At 36.9% G+C, this 26,408-nt stretch overlaps 1 protein-coding gene and 1 non-coding gene across 5 annotated transcripts in view; both read left to right on the forward strand.

The window, feature by feature from the left end:
- COL21A1 (collagen type XXI alpha 1 chain) overlaps nucleotides 1-26,179 on the forward strand; it is a 214,792-nt gene extending 188,613 nt beyond the window's left edge. For 3 of the 4 annotated variants that reach the window (XM_043907044.1, XM_043907043.1, XM_043907045.1), the window contains 13 exons: nucleotides 2,364-2,408; nucleotides 4,780-4,833; nucleotides 6,401-6,454; nucleotides 9,619-9,672; nucleotides 11,276-11,347; nucleotides 13,425-13,460; nucleotides 15,285-15,329; nucleotides 20,467-20,499; nucleotides 21,077-21,223; nucleotides 21,312-21,366; nucleotides 21,846-22,046; nucleotides 23,085-23,162; nucleotides 24,899-26,179. In XM_043907044.1, the coding sequence (XP_043762979.1) occupies nucleotides 2,364-2,408; nucleotides 4,780-4,833; nucleotides 6,401-6,454; nucleotides 9,619-9,672; nucleotides 11,276-11,347; nucleotides 13,425-13,460; nucleotides 15,285-15,329; nucleotides 20,467-20,499; nucleotides 21,077-21,223; nucleotides 21,312-21,366; nucleotides 21,846-22,046; nucleotides 23,085-23,162; nucleotides 24,899-25,086 (1,062 nt within the window). In that variant the 3' untranslated portion in view covers nucleotides 25,087-26,179. The remainder of the gene's footprint in view (nucleotides 1-2,363; nucleotides 2,409-4,779; nucleotides 4,834-6,400; nucleotides 6,455-9,618; nucleotides 9,673-11,275; nucleotides 11,348-13,424; nucleotides 13,461-15,284; nucleotides 15,330-20,466; nucleotides 20,500-21,076; nucleotides 21,224-21,311; nucleotides 21,367-21,845; nucleotides 22,047-23,084; nucleotides 23,163-24,898) is intronic. The other variant, XM_043907047.1, reaches the window with a different exon arrangement.
- Nucleotides 2,762-2,834, forward strand: TRNAC-ACA. The gene has a single exon. It is a non-coding gene; the product is annotated as a tRNA-Cys (tRNA).
- Nucleotides 26,180-26,408: the final 229 nt, after the last annotated feature.

Below are 26,408 nucleotides of genomic sequence, written 5' to 3' on the forward strand. Positions count from 1 at the left end.
CTCTCTCATCAGTTTTTTATTCTTTGCATGCTTGTGGTATTATATTAGTTTTGCCAAGTATTGCTTTTATTAATTGTTTTACATTTTATTTTTAATATTATATGGTATTATGTGTTTTGCTTGGTATTTATGAAGTATTTAGTAATTCTTGATACAGTTGAACTAGAAGATATTATGACTTCTTTTCATATCTTTGACTGAATGTATTCATGTTTGACTAATTTATGAAGACAGGCAATAGGAAAAGGAATCTATTTTTCTTAATCTGAAATCCCCCCAAATACACTCAATATTAGATATTGGATATGTTGAAATAAAGTAAGATTTGTGGGTATGTCCTAATGTAGACCATGCTTAGTATTAGAATTATTCAGATCAAAGGTATTAAATCCAGGGACTGAAATGGGTGGAATGGGGGCTCTTAAGACCTTCTAGGAGGTGATGCCTGGGTGCTGCTCAGGGATGTTTGGGCATAGTTTTGTTTTTCCTTCAGAGTGAAAATGTAGCCTTGCTGACAGTGGGGTTGCCTGCAGAGACAGCAGTAACTAATAACTACTAATACAGATTGTGTAAGAGCATAGAGATTTGAACAGGGATGAAACCTTAAGTGACAACAGTTTCTATGCAGCGCAAAATTCAGCTTCTCAGGTCTGATGGTATCAGGGCAATTGTAGGATCTTGTTAGGAATTCTTGGGGCCAAGCAACACAGCACTGACACTGCTGAAGAACTATGTAAGTCCACCTTGCATCTGGTAAGAGTTTACAGACAGATTTTATTTGAATTTTATTTAAATTCAGACCTTTGTCATTTTACTGAATTGGTGTGAGTGTGTATTTGAGTGGGATTTGGTTCTGGATGGTTTCATGCTGAAACATGGTTCTATTCATGAAACATGAAGTGGACTTTAACTGATTGCTTTGAGAGTGTGCATTTTCTGCCTTACAAGTATACAGTTCACATCACTCTATCTCCTTTATAATCATCGCTCAATTATTTACTTTTGATTTCCCTTTAAAGTGCTAATGGGCATACTGTGCTCATGTATTATAATGTTACTTTGAATTTTTATATTGTTTTATTCATTCTCTAGTTAGTATGTTTATAAAGACTTGTGTTTTCAACTGGTGTGTGAGCCCCTTGTTGATGGTCGCCGCTCTCATACAACTTCTGTTCTCCGCAAAGTGTGAACTGAATTGAGCCAAATAGAATCAAACTGAATTCCACTTTATGGAATTTAAGTTTGGGTTTTAAAACTAGAACTGTGTGCTGTATCTTGCACCATAATTGTGGCTACCGCATGGACAAATGTTAAGAGTCAAGATGTGAACATCAAAACAATGGCAGACCCTCCCTGCAGTAGAAAATACTTGATTTCATTGTCCTGATTTATGGAGGACCACTGCTGTTTTTTGAAAGCCTTGAGGATGCAGAGGGTTTCAGAGAAATACTGATGGTGCTCAATTTCCCTATCTTCCAAATTCCTTTTTTTGCCAGAGTCAATACATATACATAAAAACAAATGTTATCCATTTGTTCAATTGAAGTGTCATCAAGAAAGGAGCTAGGAAGAAATAAATATTGATTGGTACCATCACTGTTCAATAAATATGTGTGATAAATGATCATTTTGGTAAATGCGTCGAATGATGATAGAACTACTTTCCTATTAATAAATGTGCTCACATTATTATTAAAGTTAGACAATTAGCATTAATTTTCTCTGAATCTTGCTATAGAACTTGTACATTTGGGTCAAACCAGGTGAATGAATTATCTTTCTTTCTCTCTTTGTGTCTCTCCACAAACTGGTCTGCATATGCTCCACAATTTTCTCAGCAAGGAAGTCATCAGGAGAAAGATAGCTGTATCTTACATAAGGAGTTAAGTTCCTGGGTGTTTCAAGGCTCAGTTTGAAGGAAATTATTTAGTTTCATTAGGTTTTAGTTATGGTTGAGAAACTGTGAGGGCCTTTGGACCTGTTTTGTTGAATTTGAGCTCCTATGATTTGACAGTGTTTTTGCATTAATCATTATAAGTAAAGTAAGAAAGTGTTCAAGTGAAATATCCTTATTTTATCACTTAAGTTGCTCTGAAAGAAGAGCCAAGGTTAATGTCCTCATAGTTTCTTTTCTTGAGTCTGTATTTAAAACTATAAATATCAGTACATGTTCATATAATATTAAATCCCATAAATTTTTTCTTTTCCAAAATTTAATTCCTATAAATAGCAGTTTCATACTGTCAAGAGCTATGCTTGATGATTTGTATCATTTGCAAGTTAAAAGTCCCATTTTGGCCTATTCTTCTTTAATGATACTGTCTAAATTTCTTAAATTAAAAATCTACTTTATTTCTTTTTAGGGAATCCCAGGATTTCCTGGAAACCAAGGATTAATGGGACAAAAAGTAAGTACGACTGAAAGTTGAAAGATTTGGTCCTGGGGTCTGTTTATGAAAAGGGCAAAGTGGTGATGTCTCTACATAGAATATATTTTGTCACATTTATGGCAATAGTATGGTTCAAATATGATATAATTTTGGAAGCTATTATTTTGACCTTACAACTTGTTTTTCTTGTTTTATACAGGTAGTATAAATTTGAATTTACACACATGCTTTCCATTTTACTTGGTTACTTTCTGTCTTGTTCTCTTAGACCATCCCTTCAGGGCAAGTTTTCTACTTCCTGAACTATATCTTTAGAAATTCCTTTAGTACAAATATCTTGATTGTATATGTTCAGTTTTTATGTAATTACTTCCCTGGTGGCTCAGATGGTAAAAGCGTCTGCCTACAGTGCAGGAGACCTGGGTTCGATCCCCGGGTTGGGAGGATCCCCTGGAGAAGAAAGTGGCAACCCACTCCAGTATACTTGCCTGGAAAATTCCATGGACAGAGGAGCCAGGTAGGCTACAGTCCATGGGGTGGCAAAGAGTCAGACACAACTGAGTGACTTCACTTCACTTATTTTACTCTTGTGTTTGAGAAAGGATTTTTGTAGGGTATACAATTCAGGGTTAATGATTATTTCCTCTTGATACATTGAAGTTTTTCTACTATCATTTCCTGGCTTCCATGGTTAACTATGAAAAATCTGCTCTTGTTTCTAATCATCATTCTTTTGCAGTGATCTGTCCCTTCTTTTGGCATTCTTTAAGGTATTTTATTTGTTTTTAGTGTTCTTAAAGCTCAGTGCAGTGTGTCTCAATATGGATTTGCCTGTATTCATCTTGGTGGGAATTCAGTTTTCTTCCTGGCTCTCTGTAGGTATTTATATTAGGTCTGAATGACGTGGGCTGTTAATCTCCACGTTACTTCTCTTCATTCTCCACTTTTCCCTCTTTCTAGAAAAGCTAGTTAGACATATCTCATTCCTTCTAACTTTGTCCTCTCCATCTCTAAATTGCTTACTTTCGTATCCTTGATCCTTAAATTCTGGTTAATGTTTTGGTTATGTTTTCCAGTTTATTTTCTATCTATTCTTCCTTTACTCTGTCTAACCTGCTGTTTAAACCATCAGTTGATACAAAAATACAAGAAATCATATTTTTCATTTTAGAATTTCAAATTTTAATGATATCTTTTTACTCTTTTTTCTTGAGGTACAGCTGATTTACAGTGTTGTGTTAGTTTCAAATATACAGCAAAGTCATTCAGTTTTACTTATATATATATATGTATATAACTGAATGACTTTTTGGATTCTTTTTCCTTATGTGATGTGAAAGTTGCTTAGTTGTGTCCAACTCTTTGTGATCCCATGGACTATACAGTCCATGGAATTCTCCAGGCCAGAATACTGGAATGGGTAGCAGTTCCCATCTCCAGGGGATCTTCCCAACCCAGGGATCAAACCCAGGTCTCCCACATTGTAGGAAGATTCTTTACCAGCTGAGCTACCAGGGAAATATTAAATATAGTTCTCTGTGCTAATAGCGTCTTTTTATTCTTGATAGCCTCTTATTCTGTTTTCAGTTCTAATCGTCTTTGATGATTCTGTTCTTTCATTTGTAAAGATTTCAGAGAATAGCTCTGAATTCAGTTTCTAGCCATTCTAACATCTGCAGTTCATTGTTGTTTCTCTTGATTCTCTTGTCTGGGTGGTTTTCTGCTTCCCTTGTCTTGATTGTTGATTCTGAGCTCATTGCTTCATCCTAGCTGGCAGGCATCCTGTCAGCCTAGCTGAGGCGTGGGGAGCCTAGCTGCCTCCTGCTGGCAGGCCTGTGTACCCCTTCAGCCCGCTGTGAGAGTCTTAAGCCTTTGTAGGTGTTAAAGACTCCTGCCCTCTCCCTGTGGCTGCCCAGTGTTCGGTTTCCGAAAAGCTGAGCATGTACCCTCCACACCCCCAGCCCTCTGGTTTCCTGCATCTCTATCTCTGATGAGGTTTCTGCACAGTTCCAAGTCTTCATAATTATAGTTGTAATCCAGAGTATATTTTATTAAAATAAAGGATCTTTGAAGACTTCCCCTACTTCTCATAAGGCCAGCACTCTCTCAAAGAGGATGAGGGCTTTTGTTCTTGATTCGGAGAATCTCTTGGAGCATAAGGTCAACCACAATCCCCAAAGTTGAAATCTAAATGCTATGATTTGCTCAGTCATGTCCAACTCTGTGACACCAGGGACTGTAGCCTGTCAGGCTCCTCTGTCCATGGAATTTTCCAGGCAAGAATACTGGAGTAGGTTCCCATTTCCTTCTCCAGAATGCTTTGCTAGGAAATTCCTAATGATGAATTGGTAATTTGCAATTTTAAACTTTATCTGTATTTGATTTTTAGGGAGACATTGGGCCTCCAGGACCGCTAGGGAAGAAAGGCGCTCCGGGAATACCTGTACGTTAGTGTCATTCTTTGGGGTGTTGAAATAGTGTTGCTATGTACCAAGAGTTCTCATTCTGAACCTCACACAATGCAAGTGTTCAGCAACGAGATGCACAGGCTCCACAACTGCCAATCCATTTGTATGAAAAAGATTTTGTCCATTTTTATAGAGAATAGACTTCTTCAGCTTCTGAAAAAGTTGGCTATCCAAGAAAAGATCAAGAACTCTTACTGTAGCTAAACCAGAAAACAAATACTCCAGCTCTTTATTTAAAAAAATAAAAACAAAAAAACTGAGCACCACAAAAAGGTCTAAAAATAAATGTTCTTTTTTATTTTTTAGATAATTTACAAATTTATTTATACAAATGAGGAAGAATACATTCAGAGCAGATAGTATAGGAAGATCCTGATTTAATGAGAAAATAATTTTGGAAGTTTTGGGAGTAAAGGGACATATGAGTTTGCTACTAAAAGTTATGAAAATCCTATGGTATATAAGACTCCATAAAAAATTTCTGAAAGTTATTACTAAAAGTGATGTGGATTTTAACCTATGAATCAAATTGCCTCTAACAGCTTTTTCTTTGAGTAATAATATCTGATAGTTTCTGACTTTTCTTTTAATTATTTAAATTTAAAAAGCAGGTATTTACCTTGTGAAATGATTTGATAAAATTTTGGTGAAAGACTTGAATGGAATATTCTTCCTCTACCTCCATCATCATGACCAAATTATTTTTTCATTGAAATATTAAACTTAATTATTTATCAGTATTTAAGTTAGTCTCCAGAAAATGAAAGTATTGATTAGAACTTCACTGAACTTAAAAAATAAGTATATTTAATATTTCTAATATTTGAAACACTATGCTATGAGTAGTATATTTTAAATTTTATAGTTGTGATAACAGCCTAAATTGATAGCAAAGCATAGTAGTGATGAAATGGTATTTTCAGTGTGACTATATTGAGATTCCGTTTTCTGATAATGCTAACTGAACATTTTTGCTTATCATATTTTCCTTGCTATGATAAAGAGAAAGCAAATGTTTTTAATACATATAATAGTATTTAAATTGAATCTAAATTAAATTATTTCCTTGTTGCTAGGGTAGTTATTCAGTGTTTGTAACTTACAAATTATTATATTCAGAGAATTTATTAGATTTTAAGACTTTAAAAACATTATTCAAGAAAATAAAAAATGTAAGTAAAATTGACCAAAATAATATCTAGGAAGAAATTTAAATGTTGATCATCATGAGAAAAGGAAGAAAGTGAGAGCATTGGAAAAATACACTTTTCTTTACAGTTGTTTTTTACTAGCTTTCTAGTAATTTTTGCTATTGGTAGGTGATGTAAGCAACCAGTTATAAGGGCTTTGCTGGCCTTCATGTTATCTTGCATAACTTGATTCTTTATTCTCCTTTATTTGGTTGTGTGAAGGGAAGTTTCCGGTATGTTGCATTATACTTTAGTGGATTAATTATTATGGGACTGTATAACTTGAAAATTGATCGACTGCTGTTTAATATTCTTCTCTAAATTGCTCTTGCAATTCCCACTTAAAATGTAGGGTTTGATGGGAAGCGATGGCTCGCCAGGTCAGCCTGGAGCCCCAGGATCTAAGGTAAAGAAAATGAATTTAATAAGACTGAGGACTGTGCAAAATGACCATTGATGTACTTTGGTCAGAGTTTTCCCTACACTGATATTATTTTGAATGTGCTGTGAATCTATAAACAAGCACTGAAGGAATGAAGTCTTAGGTGAAAACAAGGCACATAAAGCACAGTAATGTGAAGGAGCCCTAGTTTAAGCCGGAAAGAGTCCCGGAGCCTCGTGACAGCGCTCTGTCCGCATGGGTAGCCCCGCGCACTGAGGAGCACCCGAATTCTAAGCAGCCCAGAGCTCAAGCCACTGTCTAGAGCATCCGTAGTTATGAGGGAGGGAACTTTACCAACTTCCAAGCCCTCCTTTGGTATTTTATTTTGTGGAATATATATGGAATTTTTATTTGTAAAATGCCTGATAATGAGTTGTATTACGCGTTTCCTCCCTGAGGACTGGGTGTAAGTTGGCATGTTCTCTTAACTTCCACATTTAAAAAAGTAAGGCAAGCTTGACAAATATATTGAGATTTCAGGTGATGCTGGTTTTAAGTTAGAACTGAAATTCTTTGAGTTTCATGGTTCAACCATTTTCTAGGTGTACCGAGTCAGGTGCTAAGAGAATTTTTCTTTCTTTCTTTCTTTTTTTTTTTTTTGACTTATTAGAGGATCAGATTGGGTACCTTCTGGCTTGACTTAAGAAACTATTCTTGACTATTTAATGAGTAGATTCTAGGATAGCTTTCTGAAAGAAAGTGATGGAATCTGCTCTTTTGAGAGTATTCATCCTTGAACAAGACCAGGGAAATAGATCCTGGCATACAACGTGAGTTGTATGGCCTAATCTATTCTACTTTTAATTTCTAAAGTACCTAGAGAAAGAGATGGGATAAAATGTCGTGGGAGTCCAGTGAGTCAGGAAAAGTAGCTGCCCGATTACCAGGGGTGAACTCTGAAGGTCCTTGGAACATTGTGGGTCCCAGCAGTACTAAATGTGCCCCTGCCAAATGGACCTTCTCCATCATTTCTCAAGGTCATTTTGTAAGGAAAGTAGAGTATTTGTATGCTCCTTAAATAACTGGGATACAATGGACTCTCCCATGATTCTGGATGCTCTAATTCTTAAGAATTGCAGCCTAAGATTTTATCAGCTTTTTAAAATGAGCCACTTCCCATCATTGGCTCACTCTGAGCTGGAGATCAATTAAATCTGTTGGACTTTCCATAAAAGATTTTTGAGCAATGTATTTGTGGCATCCACCCCTTGGGCAGGTCTGCTGATACGGCTGGCGAGTCAAGAGATTCTAACATCCTAGTTTGTTTTTACATAAATTACTATGAAGTTTGATTTTCCTCATCTTGTACAATTTTAAAAATAGATTCAAGATGTTAAAATAGATTTTTAGCATCTATTTTTGAATCTATTTTGTTTCAAATAGACTCAAGATGTTAAAATTATACCTCTAAAATGTAATCTTTTTGGTGAAATGTTTGACCTTATTTTCATGCAGTGTATTAGCTCAGGTCTTAGAATGTTTTTCTGCCAAGCACCAGACAGGACATGTTTTGGTCTTTGAGGGCCATATAGCTTCTGATGCAGTCACTCAGCCCTGCTCTTAGAATGTAGAAGCAGCCACTGTGTGGGTAGACTCACATTCCTGCACAACTTTATTTATAAAAACAGGCATTGGGCTGACTTAGCCCGCAGGTCATAGCTTATCTGCCTCTGTATCAGGAGTCTCCAACCTCTGGGCCTAGGTACCAGCCTGTTAGGAACTGGGCCACATAACAGGAGGTGAGGGGTGGGGGAGCAGTGAAGCTTCATCTGATGCTCCCCATCACTCCACATCACTTGTGTTACCGCCTGGACCATCCCCTCCCCAGTCTGTGGAAACCTTGTCTTCCACGAAACCAGTCCCTGATGCCAAGAACTTTGGGGACTGCTGCTCTATATTACTGTATCTCTCTGGTTTTGTCAACTAATATATCTGGGAACAGTGCCTACAATATCAACGGACATAAGGTCAAGAGTAGGATAATAACGCTGTTGCAAGCAAGTCCGGTATGATGCTGAGACCCTGTGTAGATCTTCAGAGAACTTCCAATTTCAACTATAATATTTCTTTTTAGAATAGGTGTTGAACCACATGTAAGTCTTTTTTACCATACCAGATTCCAGTTTTATAAAATATTATCTAAATGACATCAAAGTGCATTAACATAATCAAGTCATGTAGCTTTCAGCCAGTCCTGTCACCCCTGTGAGTTTCAACATGAGCATTTGTAAAATTAGAAATTTTAAGGAACCTTGATGCTATGGTATAATCATGCTGTTAATGTGACAAATGCTTTAATTAAGTGCAAATATTAAGTTCATGTGGTTCTCAACATGAGCTGAGAATGAAGGTGGTTCCCTTTACTGATCACTACACCCGCCCTGACTCTGGGTGGTCATCACCTCCTCTCCCGGGTGTCACACCAACCTCTTTAATAACAGGGTTTTGCCAGACATGGACAGGGTTATGATTTCAGGTGTCAGAGCATATTTGAAAGCCAGAACCGCGTCTGACAATCCCTCCTGATGAACCGGAGGCGGGTTGTCTCTTTTTGTAACCAATCCTGTTTTCCTGTCTTACATGCTTTGGTCTAATAAGTTGGTTTTGCTTTCCAAGTGTCTGTTAGCAAGGACTGTACTGGAATTCTAAAAAAGCATGCAAACTAAATGTTATCTGATTCATGTTTCTTCCAAAAGCCACTCAAAAGTGCATTTGAGGCTAATTTTCTTTCCTTAAGTTACATACTGAAAATGAGCTCTACAGAGAAAGTAAAACAGGGAAGGATGATTTCCAGCCTAGAGGATGCTATTAAGATACATGGGTCTGGCCTCTGCAACACAGACCTAGCTGATTAGGGCTGGTCCCTAAAGATTTTTTTTACTTGGAGCTACCAGCTTCAAACAGGCTCATTGAAGACTTTATAAATATGCAGACTCACTTCCTTGCTTAAAATTGTTTTTTTTTTTTTTTTAATAAGAAGACCTAACATATAGATTCTATTTTTTAAACAATTGGAAAGTTGAAACTGTATAAAAATTGTTTAAAATATGTTCCTTTAAATGTCTTGTGACTAAATATATATATGGTGACTAAATTCAAAATTTAAAATGATTTTGATGCATTGACAGGGAAATAAAGGTGAACCTGGACTTCAAGGGCTGCCTGGGGCTTCTGGTCTCAAGGTAATTCATTGTGTTTTGACGCATTTGGAAATGTTTTCGAAGTATGCAGTCCTCTCATTTTTTTGGTAAGATTAACAGTTGTATTAAGAAAAGATATATGAAATGAAGGATGATCTATTAGCATAAAATTAAGGTACCTGAGTCAGTGGTGAATGTGGGCCAATTTCATTTCTGTGTTTTGGATATTTTATCATAGTTTGGGTAATAAAGGCATGGCATGTACCTTAAGTTTTCTAGAATTGGTAAAAGTTGGTTGCTAATGTGACTATCCTCTCTGGTCCAGAGAACATCACTCTCTTCTGTGGCTGAGCATGAGAGTGTGTGTGTGCGTCTCCCAGGGTGGTTCTGATACTTGGTTGATTATTGATGGGACTTTATTTTCAGTTTGGGAGTCACAAATGCCTTACCAGTTTCCTCCAAACCAAATAGTTGATGTCAGTCATTTTAAATTCTTTTCTAGCCTTTAAAAATCTAGAGTCATATTCAACAACTCACAGTGAGCAAAGAGAACAGAACTTAGTTTCCACAAAAGAGAGTCATTTTTAGTTAATGTGACTAGAGTTTAGGACTAATGGTAAAACAAACAAAGCAAAGCCAAAGCACCATGAAACATGTTCGGGAGTACATCCTATCTCTTAAAATTTTAACCTAAATGTTGAGACATCATCATTATATACTTTCACATTGTAAGTCTTTCTTATTTAAGGCATTTAAAAGAAAGGAAATAATATCTATGACATGATAGGGAATAGAAAATTCAGTTAAGATAAGTCACAGAATATTCTTTGTTCTGAAAACAGCTCAAGAATTTGTCTAAGAAAATAATATTCCAGATATATAAAGTAAAAATCATAAATGTGTATATTTAATGATAAGAATGTTCACCCCAATATTGTTTATAAAAATGGTGAAAATGAGTGTTTAGCAGTAGAAATTTTATTAAATATGGTAAATCAATACAAGTGAATGATGTTCTATAATTTTAAAAAATTTAAAACATGTAATGGTATATTAAAATTTTCAATATTAATATATTTTGAAGTGAAAAATGTATTATAAAATTATGCATACCTAGCACATTTTAGTAACTAAGTTTCCTATACGTTTGTGAGAGGTAGAGGGAAAATATATAACCAAATAAAAATATTGGGTAATGAAATTTTTAATAATTTTATTGCTTCTTTTTATTACCAGTTTTGTAACAATAAATTTTTTAAAGGCGGATTTATGAGAGAAAGCAATTTCAAGGATGAAGAGAAATATTAGTAAATGCAAAGAGAGATACCCGTGTTTATTATTTTCACTGCTTAATTTTTTATTGTTGAAGTTATAAATATAAGAAAAATGCCAAATATTTATGAAGCTTTCAAATATGATATGCTCTCAAAATTTCTTAACTAGAAAAGATAGGAGGAAGCATAAAAAAGTTTATTAGGACATCCATGGACTTTTCATTCTTTGCTAGTTCTGTAATAATATCTCTGAATGTTAATAAAGTTTTTAACTATCAGTTTTAAGTTTGAGATGAATGTAGAGATACAAGCAGTGGGGCTGTTCACAAGCAGTGGGTCTGCGATGTTCACGTGATTTCTGTGTTATTTAGGGAGAACCAGGAGCTGTGGGTCCCCCAGGAGAACCAGGATACCTGGGTTTACCTGGAATTCAAGGGAAAAAGGTATGATTTTTAGGATCCATAATTCAGTGTTAATCAGCTGTGAACATGTAGGTTTTTCTTTTGGGCAAGTAGCATAGGAGGACCGATGATGCATTCAGTGGTGAGATGACCTACGTACTTGGTGCACATATAATGTGTTCAACCCCATGCTAAGAGCAGTGGCCTCTTTCATGTCCCTGCATGGGTACCGTCTCCTGTGTGAGGACCTTGGAAAAGATAGATCAGAAAATAAACAGTTAAGTAATATCCTGTAAATTCATATTGTTCAGTAGTCAATCCAGGCGAGTCAAGAATTTTTTAGGGAAAGTGTGACCGAGTCCAAACTCGCTCTGCTCTCCACACGACTAGTCAGTAAATCTGAGAGATGAGTTTTAAGGCAAGGAAGAGACTTTAATCAGGGAGCCAGCTGACCAGGAAGATGCAGGCTAGTGCCCCAAAATAACCTTCTTGTCAGGGCCTGGTTGCCAGGTTCTTTTAGGAATCAGAGATTGGGGGAGGTGAAGAAACAAAGGAAAAAGACTATTCATTCCTTGCAAGTGTCCTATAGAATCGCAAGGCTCAGGCAGGGGGATGTGGTAGTTTCACTTCCCAACAGTCCTTCATGGGTTGCTCAGGTTACCTCCCTCAGGCAGGCCATTATATATGCTAACAATAACAAAAAAGGGTAAAAGTCACAGAAGCAGATTCAGTGTAAATTTAAAACTAACCCTTTCGGGTTACTAAAGGATTCAACTTGAGACACTCAACCAAAGTATGAATATCTTTCCCAAACTGAAGCAAAAGTCACAAATGATAAAAATTACAACCAAAATGCTTGACCATGACATTCTTGTCTCTGAAACAATTATATTTCATAATAATTCATCTAAAATTAATTTGAGTTTAAAATATAAGGCTTATATATTCACATAAAATATTTTGGGGAGATAAAAGAGCATTATGTTGGGTTATCTATCCCGTTAAATAAAAGTGTTCTGAGTTTTATCTGTATAAATATTACTGTTGGCTCGAAGGCTTTGAGCAAGAACTTAGCTGGCTGTCTGTCAGAGAAGTCCACAGCCCTGAGTTAGTATCTGAACATTCAGGTTAAAAGTGATTGTACCAATTTTCTTCTGTAAAGGGTACAAATTCTTATGTCTCCATCTTTGCATCGCTTGCTGTTTCAGTTTCGTATCATTTCATTTTTTCTATCCCTCATGTGTTACCTGCTCGGGCCCTCGGTTACTGTACCCAGAGCGATCCTTTTTGCTCTGATGAGTGGCGGGCAGCACTTGTTGACACAGGGATGGTCCACACAGCAGAGATTAAGTGTTGGATTTTTAGTGGATAGCATTTACTTAATACTATTGACTATACTATTTACTTACTAAATCTATATGAATATATGTTTGGACTTAGAGAATTTCCTTGTTCAGAAACTTGCCAGTTAAAAGAAAACCTGTGTTTTATTTGCTGTAAGCACAAAACTCTATGTTTGGATAGCATGGTCCAAGTTCAACTTTGGGCAAATGCTTACCTTTCCTGATCTGTGTGTTCATTATAAGAGCAAAGACATTGAACTAGTTGGTTTCAAACATCTCTCCTGGCTGAGAAGCTCCAGGAAACAATATTATGGTATATGACTTTTCCCCCAAAAGTTAATTTTTAAAGCACATATTTTCTAAAATACCATTTCAACATTGTTTAATTTCATTGTTTCTTATAAATCTGTGGCTACTGTTAGCTGAATAGTAAGAAGACTTTTCAGTTTGATTTCATAAAACAAGATTTGTCAAGTTTTCTCTTTGTTTAACCTCAGATTGTCATCAATATGGAAAAGTTTTCTTCTTCCTTATAACAAAGAAATTGTAGTAAACTTTCTTTTGAATATAAGAGCACAAGAAGTATTCATTTAGAACATCACTTTGACATAATGTGGTTTTACTCTCTTCCCAAATATTATGTTAGCTTCTGTGTATAAGGCACTTGTGGAATTTGCATGAGACCATGTATTTTTCTTTGCTGAAGAAAAACATGTTTATTTGGAAGGCTACAGAATATATTATATTATGCTACATATAAAACTGCCTTTTTGCAGGGGGACAAAGGAAGTCAAGGTGAAAGGGGTATTCAGGTATGTTACTGGCTTTTTTTTGGCTTGCAATAAAATCATGACCTCATGCTTTATTCTTGTAATATCTGTTCATTTATATACTTTATGGTGTGTTGGTTTCCCAGATGATTTGACATGACTTATAGCACAAATAAATTTGATAAGACATTATTCACTCTACATATAAAGCACATTCAAACTAATAAAAAGAAGGAGAATTATACCAGAAAATTATATCAGGCTGAAGAAATCTAGGGTGATTTAGAAGGACATTTGGTTTTGGGTGTCTTAGCAAAAAAGGTGAAGAGAAGAAATGTGTTACAGCTTTGAGAGGAGAGGACAGTTCCACCTCAGTCCAAGTGGCTCTAGAAGAGATTTTTCCTTAACTGATCACTGGTCCCTGAATAGGACGCTGCTGGCTGAATCAGTGACATACTGATCAGGAATAAACTGCATCTGTCAGCCTTTCAGTCTTTCATGTTCTAGAAATATATAAGATTTTTTCCGACCAAAATTATAAATCTGGACAGACAGTATTTCAGCGATGTTTTTAAAATTACGAAGCTTAGCGATAGTGGCTGAATTTTGCTACATAAAATAAGCTTCACATAAAAACAAAGACACTGCAAAAGTTCCCAGAATTTTCAAAATTTTGGGATATCTGGAGGCATAAAAGAAAACTTCAGGATAAAAACCTGCTAGGGTCACAGTCTCAACGTGTTTCAGACAATGAAAGTGGAATTAAGCCCCTTCTCTGAAATCCACCACCCTGGTCGTTTCTTGTCATGGGTCCTGGGTGACTGAAGCATCATTCTAACTGGTCTTCTTGAGTCCAGTCACCCTTTCCCCCAACCTTAAGAAATGTGTAAGTTGTGTAAGTTGAAAGTGTAAAAGGTATTGGTTTGATCCATTTATATACTGCAATATGATTACTACTGTAGGGTCAGCTAATACCTTTATCATGTCACATTAGTTTGTTTTTGTTTTGAGAACAGTTAAGATTTAGTATCTTAGCCACTTTGAAGTTTGGAATTTAACTGCATATTTAAGATATTAATTTGCTTAGCTTCTGCACCACACAGTAAGCAACTCAGGGGCACTCTTATAGGGTCCTGCCAGCAAATAGGGCCCCTGGGAATTCATGGATGTAAGTAAATGAGAAAAATTGCTATTCAGGAGTGATTTAAAATTTCAGTCACTAGATCTTTAATTGATTGTATATCTAGGTGTATGTTTTACTAGACTATATTAATTACCCTTTCAACATAGGGATGAAATAGTGGTATTTCAGGGTCTGGCCCAATGTCTTATACAAGATGGATGTCTTATACAAAATATTAATTGAATGGACAAATATGTTTGTATCTTTATTAAGTTTTATTTATTTGTCCCAATTTAAAGATCTTCTTTCCAAATATTTTTCACAGTGTAAATGTAAAATGTCTTTTAAATTTAAAATTTCTTTCAAGTGGTCTTCTTGCCCTCACATGTGCATAATCCACGCCAAACATAATGCCATTGAAATTAAGAAAAAGACCACAGTCACTGGATTTTTGAACAGTTTTCATGCTGTGAACATGGACTCCGCAGAACACCCGCAATTGTCTAACATGTTTTATTTACATGTTCCCCAAAGTCAGTAGTTTGTTCCTTGTCTCCGTCAATTTAGTTAGGCTAACTTTCCTCTCGCTTCTTTTTTTCTCTTCTCTTGCATCATTTTGCATATTTGCATCACTGCTCTTGTGACCTTTGTTCTAGACAGCAGGAAAGTACATAGTATGTGTTGTATATGTGAATGCATCATGTATGTGTAAACTAATAAATAACATTTATTCAATTTTAAAGGGTCAAAAGGGAGAAAGTGGAAGACCAGGGATTCCAGGATCACAGGTATTTTTCTTTTTTTTTTATGGAAAATGAATTAATGAATCACATAACTGAACAAGACTGAGAGAGAGTTACTTGCAAATAAAAGTGAGTGAGGAGAAGGGGAGGTGTAGTGTGCATTCTAAGTGCCCAGGATGAGAGTCCTCGTGGTGATGGTGGTCAGGGCTTGCTTTAATCGCTTGATTTATGTTTTTATTTTCCCATGCTGATACTCTCTGTGGCTGTGAAACTTGATTTTCAATGCTTACATCTGACCGAGTACATGACTAAAGGTTGGGAGTTCCCTGGTGGTCCTGTGGTTAGGACTTTGCCTTCTAGTGCAGGAGACACAGTTTCAGTCCCTTGCAGGGAGCTGAGATCTCACGTCTCTCAGCCAAAAATCCAAAATGTAAAAACAGCAGCAATATTGTAATAAATTCAATAAAGACTTTAAAAATGGTCCACATTTTAAAAAATGACTGAAGGTAGACAATTCCGCCTGTTTCTCGGAGTAGTAATGGCCCAAGGCAGCCATCCATAGCAGCATCTCTGTACCTATTGTCGAGTTTTTATTTTTTTGTTAAAAATGTGAGCAGTTGAGGCCCTGTGTAGTGAAACGGTGAATCAACTTGTTTCCCTCTAGTTTGTTCAAAGATAGAATTTGCCACCTTACAGATGTGTTAATCCTATCTCTGGAGAACTGTGTCATGAAATACATACATAATACATGCTTTTCTTCTTTTTCAAGAAACATTTTAATCAGAGTATAATTGCTTTACGGTGCTGTCTTGCTTTCTGCTGTATGACAAGAACCAGCCATAAGCACACTTATCTCCTTCCTTGTGAGCCTCGCTCCCAGCCCCATCCCATTGCTCCAGGCCGTGCTCCACGGGCAACTTCCCACCAGCTGTCTGTCTTCCACATAGTAACCTGCGTGTTTCAGGGCTGACTTTCTTCTTCTTTGACTAAACTCCTCGTGAAGCCATGTTTCTGTGAGGTTGTCTCACGGAGTGTAGGTTCAGTCAGAGCCAAACTGGACAAATAAAATCGTCCCACTGATGGGGAGTGTGGGCCTAAGGCAGATCCCATGGCTGCGCTGACCCTGCTGCAAGGGGGATGAAGCTTGAGGTGACGCCTCCAAGGGCGGAGTTTCCTGGTCCTCGCCTGGAGGGATGAGGGAGGGATCGGAGAGGCCCTGGCGGGTGGGAAGGCGCGTCTTGGACGAAAGGTGAGGGCTGTGGTGTCCGGAACTTGAGAGCCTAGAAGCCGAGCTGCAGAGCGGGCGTCGCTGAGGCCGCCCGTGTGCCGTGACGTCAGGGAGAAAGGCCTCAGTGTGGGCCCGCTCGCCCCACGGTAAACCCGGATGACAGGCGGCTCTGTCCTGCTCCTCGCCGACCTGCTGTCTCCCCGGGTTAACCGCGCGGCATCCTAGGGCTCTTCCCTCAGGAGAGCCTCACCTCTTCTTGCGGCAGCCTGCACGACCCGGCCGTTTCCCCCACGCTTTTACTCACGGAAACTCTGATAGGAGGCCATTCTTTTGCATTTTGAGCGCACAATTTGGCTAGCTCACTGGTTGACAGATGACACTCTTCGCAAGTTTCCCTTAAAATGTTCTTTTTTTCCCCCCTCACTTCTCAAGAGAAAAAGCAAGTCTGTTCCCCCAAAGTAGGATTTGGGTTCCCTGGAAAGCTCTGTCCTGGGTGTGTTGGAAGCTGAGTTTCCACCACCATGACCTGAGTCTGCAGAGGGGTCAGGGCAGCTGTGGCCTCTCAGCTGCTGAGTGGTTGTCCTACCCCCCTAAGTAGACAAAGCCCCAAGTTACCTGTCATCCTACCAAGTGTTGCACGTGTGCATTTGATGTTTTTTGGCCTTCTTGTTGTGAATGGAGTCCAAGTGAATGTTTCTCTCACAAGATCATCTAAGTGGATTCTCAGCTGACAGCTGTTTTCAGTTTCAGATCTAATTTGGTTCTCCTCCTGGGAACTTTTATCTTTTTATCTTATCTTTCCCCTTACCTGGATCCAATTGGAGGATTCTATCTGGTAGCAGACACCTCTGCATTTCTTCAGAAACCTCTATATTTAAAGAATGGCTTGACAAAGAGTGTTTTACTCACTGATTGATTTTTATATGAAAACTAAAATTTAGTCTTTATGCTCAAGTTTTGAGAATCTCCCTTTCTCTGTGCCAAACATTGATTTTCCCTAGTTTTGTTCTTCTGTCTCATTTGGATCTTCATGTTGAAGGAACCTAGAAATAAATCAACGTAAATCCTCAAACTTCATTGTTATACATGGAATTCTCTATTGAAATGTTTGTTATACACTGAATTTCATATTGAAATGATATATACTGAATTTTATATTGAATTGCAGAACATGAATTTTTAACTTTAAAGTTGATTGATGATCAACTATATTTCAATAAAAAATAATAAAGTTGATTAATGAAATCCCTCCTGTGTATTGTGAAAACTGTACCCTTTGTTCTAAACTAATATTGGGTGATTTTGGAGCCTGAATGTACAATGAATTTAAAAAATGAACAATTATAGTGTATTTCCTAAAGGTTCTTATCATTGCTCAAAAATGTCATTGGAATGACTATGTAAACTTTAAAGGAACCATTCAGATGTATCCCATGATTGTGATGATGAGAGAGCTTCAGGTAAAGGTCCCTAGTTTATATCGTGGGAAGGAAAAACTGCCATATTGGTCAACATGAACACATGCATGCTAAGTTGCATCGGTCATGTCTGACTCCTATGGCTCCTCTGTCCATGGGATTCTCCAGGCAAGAATACTGAAGTGGGTTGCTGTACCTCCTCCAGGGGATCTTCCTGACCCAGGGATCAAACCTGCATCTCTTGGGTCTCCTGCATTGGCAGGTGGGTTCTTTAGCACTAGTGACACTTGAGAAGCCCATTGTACAAAATTTGTGTTGTTCAGTTTCTAAGTCATGTCTGACTCTTTGTAACCCCATGGACTGCAGCATATCAGGCTTCCCTGTCCTTAACTATACCCCAGAGTTTGCTCGAACTCATGTCCTTTGAGTCAATGATGGCATCAAATCATCTCATCCTTGGTCGCTCCCTTCTTCCCCTGTCCTCAATCTTTCCCAGCATCAGGATCTTTTCCATTGAGTTGACTCTTCACATCAGGTGGCCAAAGTATTGGAGTTTCAGCTTCAGCATCAGTCCTTCAATGAACATTCAGGACTGATTTCCTTTAGGATTGACTGGTTTGATCTCCTTGCAGTCCAAGGAAATCTCAAGAGTCTTCTCCAGTGCCACGATTCAAAAGCATCAGTTCTTTGAAACTCAGCCTTCTTTATGGCCCAATTCTTACATCCATACATGACTTTTCCAGTAGGAAAAACCATAGCTTTGACTAAATGGATCTTTGATGGCAAAGTACTATCTCTGCCTTTTAATATGCTGTCTAGGTTGGTCATAACTTTTCTTCCAAGGAGCAAGCATCTTTTAATTTCATGGCTGCAGTCACCATTTGCAGTGATTTTGGAGCCCAGGAAAATAAAGTCTGTCACTGTTTCCACAATTTCCCCATCTATTTGCCATGAAGTGATGGGACCAGATGCCATGATGTTAGTTTTCTGAATGTTGGGCTTTAAGCCAACTTTTTCACTCTCTTCTTTCACTGTCATCAAGAGACTCTTTAATTCTTCTTCACTTTTTGCAATAAGGGTGGTGTCATCTGCATATGTGAGGTTATTGCTAGTTCTTCCGGCAATCTTGATTCTACCTTGTACTTCATCCAGCCCAGCATTTTGCTTAATGTGCTCTGCATATAAGTTAAATTAGCAGGGTGACAGTATACAGACTTAATGTACTCCTTTCCCAATTTTGAACTAGTCCTTTGTTCCATGTCCAGTTCTAACTATTGCTTCTTGACCTGCTTACAGGTTTCTCAGGAGGCAAATAAGGTGATCTGGTATTCCTATTTCTTTAAGAATTTTCCACAGATTTTTGTGATACACACAGTAAAAGGCTTTCGTGTAGTCAATGAAGCAGAAGAAGATGCTTTTCTGGAATTCTCTTGTTTTTTTCTCTGATCCAGTGGATGTGGACAGCTTGATATCTGGTTCCTTGGCCTTTTCTAAATCCAGCTCATACATCTGGAAGTTTTCAATTCATGTACTGTTGAAGCCTGGCTTGAAGGATTTTAAGCATTACCTTGCTAGCGTGTGAAATGAGTGCAATTGTACAGTAGTTTGAGCATTCTTTGGCATTGCCCTTCTTTGAGACTGGAATGAAAGCTGACCTTTTCTAGTCCTGTGGCCGCTACTGAGTTTTCCAAATTTGCTGCCTTATTGAGTGCAGCACTTTAACAGCGTCATCTTGTAGAATTTCAAATAGCTCAGCTGAAATTGAATCATCTCCACTAGCTTTGTTCATAGTAATGCTTCCTAAGGCCCACTTGACTTCACACTAACATGCTGCTTTCCTAATCTCTGAATTTCCATCCATGAGTGATTTAAGCATAGGACAGTATGTTTTTCTTCCCTGTGAATCACTTTTAATGTTATCTTTTCTTTAACCCATCTTTTATCTCTAGTACTCAAGCAAAATTTAATTTTAAGAATACAAATTTGAAAAAAAATAGAATACTCTTTTAATCACTGAATAAAAGAATAAATATTCCTTATTTTAGTGATTTAAGTTTTTTACTGAAGTATAGTTAGTGTACAATCATATATAAGGTGTATAATATAGTGATTTGCAATTTTTAAAGGCTATATTCCATTTATAGTTATTATTAAATATTGGGTATATTCCATGACTTGAGTTTTAATTTTCCTTAAACTAATAATATAACTTAAAATAAGAGTAGAGTTTTAAAAGAATTCAGATAGAATGCCATTCTAACCTACATATTTGACCTGCATCATATGAAAATATTCATGCAGAAGAATGAAAGTTCTGTAAATTAACCCTTTTATATTATTCATTTATTACATTTCCTAGTTATTAGTCTCCTTTAAAAAGGTAAAAAAGGTCTCTTGTATATATAATTTTGTCACTATTTCTATTGCTGTCTCCCAAACCAAAAATTAAAGTTTGATTAAATATGTCTAAAGGGTACATGCCACATTGCTAGTACTGTAACTTGCACATTTTTTTTTTTCCTATTAATTTTTGAAGGGAATTCAAGGCCATCACGGTGCAAAAGGAGAGGTATGTTTCTTCTTGTATTATGCTGTCCAGTCCTCACAGCTTAATTTTCAATACTGTATAAATAAATCTAGCTGTTGACATCACGAACAGAAAATATCTTTCATGTTCTTCAATAGTTCCTAAATATTTTCAGAATATGTAGGTTCACTGAATTAGGTATGAAATGGTATGCATTTGTCAATAATATTGATTCCAATTCTAAATTAGGAACTGTTTTTCTGCATATTTTCCAATGAGGAATATTATATATTTCTATGCCTATCGCTAGAATTTAAACTCCTTGGAAACAAGACTGTCACGTTCACTGATGTATCTCTGGCACTATGCATATTGCCTAATCAATAAATGTACTAAGTAATGGTTATTTGTAGGGTTGGATTGATTGGATGGATAAATTGCTGTTTAATATAGTATGAAATTTCCCTCCTGATCAGTTATGGTGTTTCCCAGCAGTTACTTGTATAATTTAGATATATGTTTGTATATATTCATATCTGTATTCTTGAGGAGTTCTATGGTGCAATTATACCTCCTGAAATATTTAAATAGAACTTCTGAAGATTTCTCTTGCTTTTAGAGAGGTGAAAAGGGAGAGCCTGGTGCTAGAGGCGCCACTGGAGCCAAAGGAGAGTCTGGGGTGGACGGTCTGATGGGGCCCCCGGGCCCCCAGGGGCCACCTGGGGATCCAGGTCCTCCGGGCACCCCAGGACTGGATGGGAAACCCGTATGTATTCTGCTTCTTCCACAGTTTTTATGTTTTCATTCTTTGTATTTGGCATGTCCATGTTATAACCCCTAATAATTTGATGCAGGGGAGAGAATTTTCAGAACAGTTTATTCGACAAGTTTGCACTGATGTATTAAGAGGTAAGTCTCAAACATACAGATTTTAATAACTTTCAAATTTCAGAAGTAATATAAATATTTTCCTAGAAATTATAAAGGTATAAGTAAGATAGAGAAAAAATAAAGGACATTTATCAATCTTTGTCTTTCCTAGATAAGTATTTTTATATTTAACTTTTATAATCTTTTTCATAAAGTAATTTATCATTATTTCACCATTGATTAAATTTTCTTTTCTGACATAATTCTAGTAATTTTATTCCCCAATATAACACTTATAATTTAACAGTTTCTTTTAGGGAGATATTTTTCCCCTTTATTTGAAGCAATTTCCACAATAAAATTATTGTAAAGAGCAATGGATATTTCCTAGTTAAATTTCTAGAAATAAAGTTATTGGCCAAGAATTAGGCATCTGTAATTTTTTTTTAATTATGAGTGATTTTATTAATGTCCATTCACCATTTAAACATAAGGGTGGGGGTTTCTTTCTTTTCAAGCCCATTTACCTGTCTTACTTCAAAGTGGAAGAATTCAAAGCTGTGATCATTGCCAGTCCCAGCACGGCTCCCCTGGTATTCCAGGGCCACCTGGTCCCATGGGCCCAGAAGGTCCCCGAGGATTCCCTGGTTTGCCAGGAAGAGATGGTGTTCCTGGATTAATGGGAGCTCCAGGACGCCCAGGTGCCAAAGGATTAAAAGGTACTTTGTTTGTGTAAGCAAATGAACAACAGAAAATGATATTTTTTGTATTCATTCACCTCTTAAAGTGATTTAATAGGCAAGAGTTCATTTGTCTTCTTAAAGACAAAAAATTTTTCTATCCCTACATCTTTAAGTAATTTGTTGACTGAGTTAAAGAATAATTACTGTATTTTTTGAAAGCATATCCTAAAGTCAAGAGAGAAAGGTCAAGGTTATGAAGCGTGTGAACGTGTAAATCAGATAATGTTGACAATGAACTTAAAAATTTTGCTTGAGTCCAATAATGTGTTTAAATAGAACATCACAGATACCATTTCCTTATGTTGACTTTGGTAACTTCTGTTACTGTATTCAACATTGTTTTCTATTATAAGAAAAATTAGAGACTTTGCTGGTGGTCCAGTGGTTGAGGCTTAGTCTTCTAGTACAGGGGGTGTAGGTTTGATTCCTGGTCAATGAACTGCAATCCCTCATGTCTTGGGGCCAAGAAACTAAAACATTAAAAAAAAAAAATAGTGGAGACAGTGTTGTGTCAAATTCAATAAAGATGTTAAAAATTGTCCACATTAAAAAAAAAAATCTTTAAAAAAAAGAAAAATTAGGTTTTGCAACCAAACTCTCTAATAGTAGTCCAGACTTACTGCTCTTTGCCTTTGAATGTTTATGTGAAATGTTGGTTGATAATACTTTCCTTTTAGTTTAATATGATTTGAACAATTTAGATGTTTCATCAAAGGAACAGCTATGATTAACAGAAAGGGCTAAATAATTTCAAAATTAATTCCAGCAATTTTCCTTTCTTAATATTTAATCTCATTATGTTTCTAGACCACTAATCATTTTGAAAATTGTGGCTTAAAAAATTCTCTTCCCCATTAGTAATAATAAATAGGTGGTAAGTAATAAGTAGGTGAAACTTCTTTTTGAAGATTTATTTTTCTTTAATGTGTATATTAACAGCTTTGAAAGAAGCAATCTAGGAGGAAGTGATTTTATGGGAAAAGTAAGCTTATTCCCCTCTCTGACACTCTGCAGGCCTCCCTGGACGGAATGGGGCGAAGGGGAGCCAAGGACTTGGGTACCCTGGAGCACAAGGTCCTCCTGGTCCCCCAGGTAAGAACTGGTGAGGGTCATAAGTGTTCCTGCACATTTTGCTTTAGAAAAATCACCATAGATCTATGTCCAGAGATTTGAAATCAAGACTTTTCTTTCCTTTTTTGAGTGATTCACATTCAGCACATTGAGATCTAACTACTAGAAGTTTTATCCTATATTACATTCATGAATCATTCAAGCTTCTCTCTCACTTATCATTTAGATTCTTTAGAATACCACTCCTTAGAATAGCTCTCATGTGGTTTCACTTGCTCATGCCTATCTAATGTATATCACTGTCTATATCACCGTCTTATCTTTATGATTCTCAGGGACACAAAATAATGCTGAAATGGACTCAAAAGCCAAACTCTGCTAGCTGTGTTAATTTTACTTTGCCTCCGTTTTCTCATTTGTAAAATATTGATGAGATGTTAGTTCAGTTCATTTCAGTTGTTCAGTCATGTCCAACTCTTTGCGACCCCATGGACTGCAGTACATACCAGGCTTCCCTGTCCCGTCACCAACTCTTGGAGTTTACTCAAACCCATGTCCATCGAGTTGGTGATGCCATCCAGCCATCTCATCCTCTGTCACCCCCTTCTCCTCCTGCCCCCAGTCCCTCCCAGCATCAGGGTCTTTTCCAATGAGTCAACTCTTCGCATCAGGTGGCCAAAGTATTGGAGTTTCAGCTTCAGCATCAGTCCTTCCAATGAACACCCAGGATGGATCTCCTTTAGGATGGACTGGCTGGATCTCCCTGTAGTCCAAGGGACTCTCAAGAGTCTTCTCCAACACCACAGTTCAAAAGCATCAATTCTTCAGCTCTCGGCTTTCTTTGTATCATGACACTGTTGGGTGATTAAATGAGTTAATATATGTTGTGCTTTCAGACAGTGAGTGACAACCAAAGCTGTGTTTTCAATAAAAGTTCATCATCATCATTATTTTAGATGTTACTACTTCTTGAGGCTTTTAGGTGGAGCAGATGATTCAATAATTTGTATGCAAAGCATTTTGAACAATACTTAAGTGTTGAATAAACATTTATTAGTAGTAATAGCAGGAATTATTAGTGATAGAGAGTGCCCCCAAACTGCACTGCTCCATCCCCAAACCTAAGTATTTCAGTCACCAACTTTAAAAGGCCAGTGTCTTGATTTAATTTTCCTTTCTTTGAGCATGCTAGTTGAACTAAATTATGGTTTACAAAGTGGTGTTATAATACCTTTGTGTATGGATTATTATGATATTATGCTAATGACAATGTATTTCAATGTGGAAACTATATACCTATAATGAAAATAGTCATTTTGACCGCAAATATAGCACAAAGGTGATTTTCACTTACTGATATATTACTGGCAAATTTAAAATAGTATTGGCAAAAGTAAGCAGAAAGTAAGAAATAGTGTAGCCACAAACTGAAATCTTAAAATTGAAATTTTTTAAATTGTGAAAATGTGAAATCCACAAATTGAAATCTTAAAATGTTAGCTTTGTGTCTTCATTAGCTGCATGATTTCTGTAATAACATAGCTTGGCTTAGTTTTTGAAAATTATTTTTGGATAGTTCTTTTCCAAATGGAAGGCATATAGAATTATCAAGAGGATTTCTTCTCTTTCCTCTTTGAGTGCAAATATGTAAAATGCTGAAGAGAGTCTTTTTTCCAGTTTACATGTTTTACAGATTCAGCTGTGTCAGCCCCAGAAACAAACTCCTGTGTTCACATGTTGCTAATGTTCCATCATAGGTCCAGAGGGCCCCCCTGGAATAAGCAAAGAAGGTCCTCCTGGAGACCCAGGCCTCCCCGGTAAAGATGGAGACCATGGAAAACCCGGAATCCAAGGACAGCCAGGCCCCCCGGGCATCTGTGATCCGTCGCTGTGTTTTAGTGTCATCGTTGGAAGAGATCCCTTTAGAAAAGGACCAAACTATTAGTTTCTGATGCCTCGTCCAGCAGCCTAGGCATGGTGCTCTTCTTTTGTGGTCTTTGCATCTCAGGAAGATAACAACAGTAATCCCTTGAAAAGAAACTCAAGTACCTCGGTGTTTTTATTATTGTTTTTTCCTTAAGGAAAAATATAGAAAAGGTCACGTATACTGATTTTAAAGGCTCCTCAGTTCTTCAGAGCCTTTAGATTGGTAGCATTAACTAAATCTCAAGGGTTTCTTGTAAGTCCATTCGTTTTAATCAAAGTTGAATATAAAAAAAAAAAAACCACCATTGCCTGTCAGCCAGTCGGTTTCACTCACTGTGAAAAGTTTCACATTCAGCCTCCGTGCAGCAGAGTATTTGAGTTCAATTTCTTGTCTGTGTGCATTTCATGTTTCATAGCTCATGCTTCTACATTAGCTGAAACGTGCATCTGGCCGTGGGAAATGAGATCAGGGCTGATATTCAGCTTGGGAACAGACTGTATCACTACACGGGCACTTTCTCCAGTGTCTGTGCTCATCAGACGGGGTGATGGACTGTTAGTTGTTCAGTGTTTTGAATGTCACCTATGAAATAGATTAATGTGTTTCTTACTCCATTTGCAAATTCTCAAATGATTCAGTGAATGATGATGCTAAGAAAGAGTAATGATTACATTGGGAATGGTCTAAATATGAACCATTAAAAACATTCTGGAGAAAAAGGTTCATTAGACCTGGTCAATATGTTCAAAGGAATCATAAGTCCAGAAACACTAAAAATACTTTCTTCTTCATACCTGTGTAATAATTGGAGTGTTTGTTGCATGCCTTCATTTTCCATTTCATTTATTACATGTGTATGTTCATATATGTTAACTTTTATTGTAGCAGAGCTAGTGGGAATCAATGCTCTAGTTGACAGGAAAGGTAACTCCACAGATCCTAGGATGTCTTGATAATTTTTTAGCAGACTTTAAAATATTTTAAACAATCTTTGTGTACTGTACTGAATGCTTTTGTAAGGAATGTAGTTTGAGATATTCCATCCTTATCATGCTCTAAATTTGTTACATGCTTGATATTCAAAGTACAATAAAATTTTGTAAAAGCTTGATCACAGCATTTTTTATACTTGTAACTGATTTTGAGTATATTATTCATCTCACACGATCATTTATTCAGTGGGTATAATTTATTAAATTATTTACCCTATTTTTAAATGACTGATTCATATGAAGCAAGAACTTAGAAACTGGGTTGGGTGCCACTCGCCTGGGCAGGTACAGCCCCTGCTTCCTGGTCCAGGAATGGCTGGTGACCAGAGTTTAGCTTAATTGATGACA

The sequence above is a fragment of the Cervus elaphus genome, chromosome 7, assembly GCF_910594005.1.
Source record: "Cervus elaphus chromosome 7, mCerEla1.1, whole genome shotgun sequence".
Taxonomy (NCBI): Eukaryota; Metazoa; Chordata; class Mammalia; order Artiodactyla; family Cervidae; genus Cervus; species Cervus elaphus.